This window comes from Pseudomyrmex gracilis, unplaced genomic scaffold (assembly GCF_002006095.1).
Source record: "Pseudomyrmex gracilis isolate BER0280 unplaced genomic scaffold, ASM200609v1 scaffold_74, whole genome shotgun sequence".
Taxonomy (NCBI): domain Eukaryota; kingdom Metazoa; phylum Arthropoda; class Insecta; order Hymenoptera; family Formicidae; genus Pseudomyrmex; species Pseudomyrmex gracilis.
Genome location: NW_018020658.1, coordinates 143,548 through 149,770, shown reverse-complemented (window position 1 = coordinate 149,770; position 6,223 = coordinate 143,548). Strand labels below are relative to the sequence as shown.

Genomic DNA, 6,223 nt, shown 5'->3' with positions numbered 1-6,223 from the left:
GCGGCGCGCGCCGATTGGCTGCCGCGCAGCCCGTAAGAGGACGGCGTAGTGATATCCGGGTTTACGGGACCAGCGGGCGGCTTATACAGAGAGCCTCGCAGACCGAGAAAGACACGGCGGACTCCATTGCTGTCCTGAGTGCGTTTCTCGCCGGACTTGGTGTTCTCCGTTACTGCGTAGTCCGCGCCTCCGTATAACCGTCGTCTCCTGGTACGGGAAACCGTCGCGCGACCGACTGGGCCGCCCGGACGTTGTGAAATAACATAAATAACGACTTTTCTTGTGTGCGGATAACGCGGGTGGTTCGCGAGCTGAATCTTCTCGTGCGTAGTCGGGAGACGGGAGAAAAGAGCCACGATGGTAAGTAACTCTGTCTCTCTCTCTCTTTTTTCTCTCTGTCTATCTTACGTGCCGCGCGACGATCAAACGACGCCGGGTGTTATGTTGTAACACGTGACGGGTTCCTGGTTTTTCCGTGTGCCGTAAACTCGTCCGTCGAGACTTTTCGGTTACTTCCCCCCCGAGAAAGTCCCCGCGGACTTTCGTTGTTTTACCGCATTGACGCGTCACCGAACGCACGTGCGTAACGGAGACACACACACACACACGCACAGATTCGAGCCAGTGATGCGCAATTTGCAACTTTGCCGAGGAGTTCACGCGGTTTCGACTCGTCCGTGCGACACTCCATCTTTTTTTGCGTTACATCCCGTTTGGCGGAACGGATTTCCTTTTCTGGAAGGATCGACGAGAGAAAGACAGAGAGAAAGAGAGATAGCGCTTTCGTTCTCTCTTTGTCTCTCTCTCTCTCTCTCGCCGCGCTATTTATCTGTCTTTTCTCCCTCTCTTCTCATCTAACGTTGTCAGAGGCCTCGGCGTATTGAACAGCAGAAACACATATTTCGTTCGTGCCGCCCCAGAGAGGCTGCCCCGACTCTCTGCAATTATCGATCCGGCATGGCCGTCTCTATGTTTCTCCCGTGCTCCGTTTTCGCCCCGAGTTTCTTCTGCGAGGAAAAAAAAAATTAAAAATCCGTTGAAGCGTCTCGTCGATCAATCGATTGTCGTTGAGAGAGAAAGAGCGAGAGAGGGAGAGAGAGAGAGAAAAAAAGGGAGATTCAAAAATGTCCGGTGCTATCTTTCTTGCGTATATATATATGTATATATATATACGCACGTATATATGTCAAAAGGCGTCGTAAGGGAGAGTCGCGGCTTTCCGACACGTTGTGTGTCGACCCGACGCGCTTACGTGTCCTGGAATTCAACGAGCATTACGTTTCGTCGGCCGGCCGTACGTTACGAGAACGAGACAGGTGGGCGAACATTTCGAAGCGGCTAATTTCGCCGCCTCCAGGGTGTCTTTTTCGTCGCATTGTGTCAGCTTGACGTGCATTGCTCTTTCGCCGTCTCTCTCTCCGGCAGCAGCACTTCGGCTGCCCTCTTGGACTCGTCGAGATAATCGACGAGCGCAATGCGACAGTTTATCTTCGCGCTATTCGCCCGCTATGTATTTCTGTCCGTTTGGCTTCTTCCGAGATGGTCGAAACGCCACCGCGAGAGAGAAATCGCCCGCTTCTCTCCCGATCTGTTCTCGGAGCTCTACACTCCGTGCACTCCGCGCGTACCGATTTTAAAACCATAAACCATTTATAGATAATGTTTTTTTTTTTTTCTTTTTTTCGCGCACAAATTAGAGACGAGATTGACATCGAGATACTCACAGAAAGTGTTAGAAAAAAATAGAACACGCGCAGATTTTCGTTTAATGTGAGAATTTTTTAATTCATTAATTTTTTTTTCTTTTTATTTTTTTTTTCCTTTTTATTTTTTTTAATAGCGCGGCTAAAACGGTTTTAGCCCCTGACGATAATGCGCGTAACAACGTCATCCCACGATTCGCGTCAGCATCTCGTGCGAATTGGAAAAAAAAAAAAAAAAAAAGGGAACGACACGCAGCGAGCGGACGTTATCGCGCATCGCGATCTCTCGTCTTTTCTCCTCTTTCTTCTCCTTCGATCGCGGGCGGAGATAGACACCTATCGGAGCACGAAATACGAGACTTATAGTGAACGAGCAAGCGAACACACAGTACGCTTGACTGCTTCTTTTGCATAATCCATACAGGTCACCCGATATTCATCTTTAAGGGCGCTGCCGGGTTCTCGTTATTGCGTTACGTTAATTCTTGCGTGTCTTCGATTCGGTGTTTCTTTACTTCTCTCTTATTTTCTGGTTTTTTTTTTTTTTTTTTTCTTACCTTTTCCTCTTCTCGGGTCATGGAATTGGTCGATCAACCGTTACGGCGATACCGTCGCTCGCTATTGATTTTTGCATTCCTGCACCAACGTGCGGCTTCTGTTGATTTTCCCCGCGCTCCTTTTATGTTTCCCCCACGCTAAAGCCATCGTATCGGACTACAAATTAGAATTGAGATTGGATTGGAATTTGATCAGATGAAAAAAAAAAAATTCAACCAACGGGAGGAGGTCAAAGTCTGCCGAGATTGGTCTTTTTTTTTGTTTTTTTTTTTTTTTTCTGATTGATTAAATCCAATCCCGCAGTTATAATCCGCGGAGTCTGATTGATACAGAACTTAAATGATCTGATGTGGTGTTGATTCGTCTCGACTTTCGTTTACGCATCAAGAAAAATATCAGGATTTCTTCTCGCTACGATATAACACGCTTGTCTTATTTATGTTTGTTTTTTCCTTTTTTTTTTGTCTATTACGGGAAGGACAAATTTCTCAGTATCACTTGTGGCTTGAAAAAAAGTGAGGTTATCCGCTAGGGATTACATATGTATAGTCACATGCATTATTAGCTGTGACTTTGACAGTATAATAACAAGACTACAAGTTACAATAAATACATTCTTAGGTCACATTGATTACAAATGTTTTTATTGTTGCTGCAACTCTTGCTGTTAGCAGCTATCAGTGATTGATGTCAAATAATGTCATAATGTATTTATTTATAGATCTGATGTTTATTGTAATTTTCCGAAAATTATTCTCTGGAAATGTTGATTATTGCACAAATTAGATAATAAAGTGACCTGTATTATTTTTTTTTCAAATTTGCAACACAATATTTCTGTTTCATCATTATACCATTCTGTGTTCATTATACTATGGTGCTGCTTGGAATTTACAATATTTGCAATGCATATAAAATTTGAGTCACGTGAATATGTAATGCTTTATTAATATTTATGTGGACCTTTCCAAATTGGTCTAAGGTTTCCTTATTTATGCAGAAGCAATTGAATTGTATCTATGCGTCATCATGTCGTTTTTTATGGATATTGTTACATCTCATTGCCTTACATTATTACTGTCATTATTGAAAGCATTGATAAAAAAAAACAAACTTGCGCAACGGAAATATTCTAGAGATTACAGTTTAGAATTCTCATGTTATAAAAATGTAGGTTATTAATAGGTTTAATCTCTTTTTAATTAAAAGCAACCGTTTGCAATGTCATGTATGGTACATGGAATTTTAAATCGTTTTTTTTTTTTTGTTTTGTAGGCTGACCAACTCACAGAAGAACAAATCGCAGAGTTTAAAGAAGCGTTCTCGCTATTCGACAAGGATGGTGATGGTACCATAACCACCAAAGAATTGGGTACAGTCATGAGGTCCCTTGGTCAAAATCCCACAGAAGCAGAACTACAAGATATGATTAATGAAGTTGATGCAGACGGTATATATTTTCATATGAATAATTATTCACACAAGGAAAACCTGTTCACTACTGTGGCGCACATCGTGTGTTAGAATTTTTTATATTGGAAAATCTTAATGAGATTATTTTTGAATATTTGAACATTCTAGGTATGAACGTTTTATAGATCTCGGAAATATATCATCGACTCCTAAATTTAACTGCGTATAAAAATATGTTGTATAAATGCGATGTTTTTGGTTCTATTTTTATCTACTGCAATAAGTTTTTTTTTATCTTTAAAATTCTTTTAGTTTTAAGAAAATTGACTTATTTTTGTAAATTAATTATTTATTTATTTTTATGTTTAAGAAAAAAAATGATGTTTTGGCACTGAATTTTGCAAAAACTTTAGGTAATGGCACAATCGACTTCCCGGAGTTCTTAACCATGATGGCACGTAAAATGAAGGACACGGATAGCGAGGAAGAGATTAGGGAGGCCTTCAGAGTGTTCGATAAGGATGGAAATGGCTTCATATCCGCGGCGGAACTCAGACACGTCATGACAAATCTGGGCGAAAAATTAACTGATGAGGAAGTAGATGAAATGATACGAGAGGCCGATATCGACGGCGACGGCCAAGTTAATTATGAAGGTTATATTGCGTTTACTCTATTAATTGACATTAACATTGCTCTTTGTCATATTGCATTATGTATATGTGCTCAGATTAAAGTCACGCGTCGTCACGCAACCGTCAATATGTTAATTAAAAAATAGTTTTTCATGTACTATATTTTGTATATTTTATCATTGTTTTTTTTTTTAATAAAAATTTGTCCCTAATCGCTGTAAAATAAATATATATTTCTCCGTTAAATCTCTTATTGAAGATTAACTTTTCAACATTATTTCGTAATATTGTCAAATACACATTTTTTTGTTCAAGTTTGCATATGTGAAACTAATTGGATGGTTTTTGCATTTGTGTTTTGCAGAATTCGTCACAATGATGACATCAAAGTGAATGCAACCTGTGTAACAGAAGAACTCGCGACTCGGAGTGGTGTTGACGTATTAAAATAAATCAAGATACAGAGAAAAAACATATGTAAACAAAAAGAGAAATCTACCAGAAAGTGACAAATCTTGTATCAGGATGCGAAGATGTCTATAAAAGCGCGAAGAGTCAACGTCCGATACCGCGTTAAAAAAAATCGTCGTTTAACGATAAGTAATACAGGCCAATTAATTGTTTAATTAAAGAGTTATAATACTAAAATCATTATTTCTAAACACAAATATTTACGCGTGTGTACATACACAACACGTCGATATATACAACACAATACGCTACACCAAACTCACTCGAGGAGTATAATACACACACACACACACACACACACACAATTGACAAATCTTATTTCCATTGGGTAAAAACGAATTTGGAAGTGAGATAACGCGATACACAATTTGCGCGCGCATGTGCACCAACGACAAACAAAAAGTGCATTTTTCCACTTTCCTCTCTTTCTCGACTGCCTCTCCTCCCTTCCCTATCTTCTTATCTTTCCTTCCTTCCGTCTTTCCTTCTTCTCCCGTTTATCCCCTTCATCCACTCCGAAATTTTTTTTTTCTTTTTTTTTCTTTTTTTCATGGAAAAGGTATGTCGAAGAAATGTAATTTCTTTCGTAAACGGAGAGGAAACGTGTATTTAGGGGACGAAGTATAAATCCAATGTAAGATAATATTTAAAAAAAGAAAAAAAGCAGCAAAGATTTATTTGCCAATCGAGAGAGATTAATCGAGAATTCCTTCGTTCATTTTTTTAATAAATAAATGAAATACGTGTATAGTAAATGATGACATTAGAGTACTTTAGCTGCTAAATAGATGATGATGTCTCTACCGTTAAAATGCATGCACATGTACAAATGGTTGTTTGCCTCTGTGAGAGAGAGAGAACGAACGAACGAGCAAGCGAGAGAGAGCGAGAGAGAGAGAGAGTGAGAGAGCGAGAGAGACAAAGAGAGAAAGAAAGAAAGAATTTGGCCTGAATTGTTTTTCGAAAGAGTGTGTGTGTGAGAGAGATAGAGAGAGAGAGCGAGAAAGAGAGAGACACACCATATAAATATGATGCGCTTCGGCCTCTGGGTTACTTATGACGATTTTAAAATGCAAAAGCTGTGCTGGACCCCTCGATGCCTCACACAAACTTAATTTATTTAATCAATGAACAAGAAATATATATATATATATAAAAAAAGAAATGAAGAGAAAAAGAGGGAAATAAAACAAATAGAGAATCCCCTTTGGAGGAGCCTCGAGGAGCTCAGACCTTAGTGCTTTCGCGAGTGTCGCAACGCGATCTTTAGGAAAGCTCCAGGATCCGAAATCTCGACATTCCTAATTGAAAATAAAAAAAACCTTACGCTTTCAGTCAGCATTATCCAGCCTCTCGTGTCCGTGCGTACAAGACTTCACACACGAATTATTATTACGAAAATATACGCGAGAAACTCTATACACACAGAAAAAAAAAAAAAAA

General features: G+C 39.7%; 1 protein-coding gene across 1 annotated transcript; it reads left to right on the top strand.

Annotated features, from left to right (window-relative positions):
* The first annotated feature begins 92 nt into the window (after window positions 1-92).
* LOC109854805 (calmodulin) lies at window positions 93-5,473 on the top strand. The gene is made up of 4 exons (XM_020428272.1): window positions 93-360; window positions 3,537-3,711; window positions 4,088-4,330; window positions 4,674-5,473. Exons 1-4 carry the CDS (start codon window positions 358-360, stop codon window positions 4,700-4,702), a joined length of 450 nt encoding a protein of 149 aa, XP_020283861.1. The 5' UTR covers window positions 93-357; the 3' UTR covers window positions 4,703-5,473.
* The last annotated feature ends 750 nt before the right edge of the window (window positions 5,474-6,223 follow it).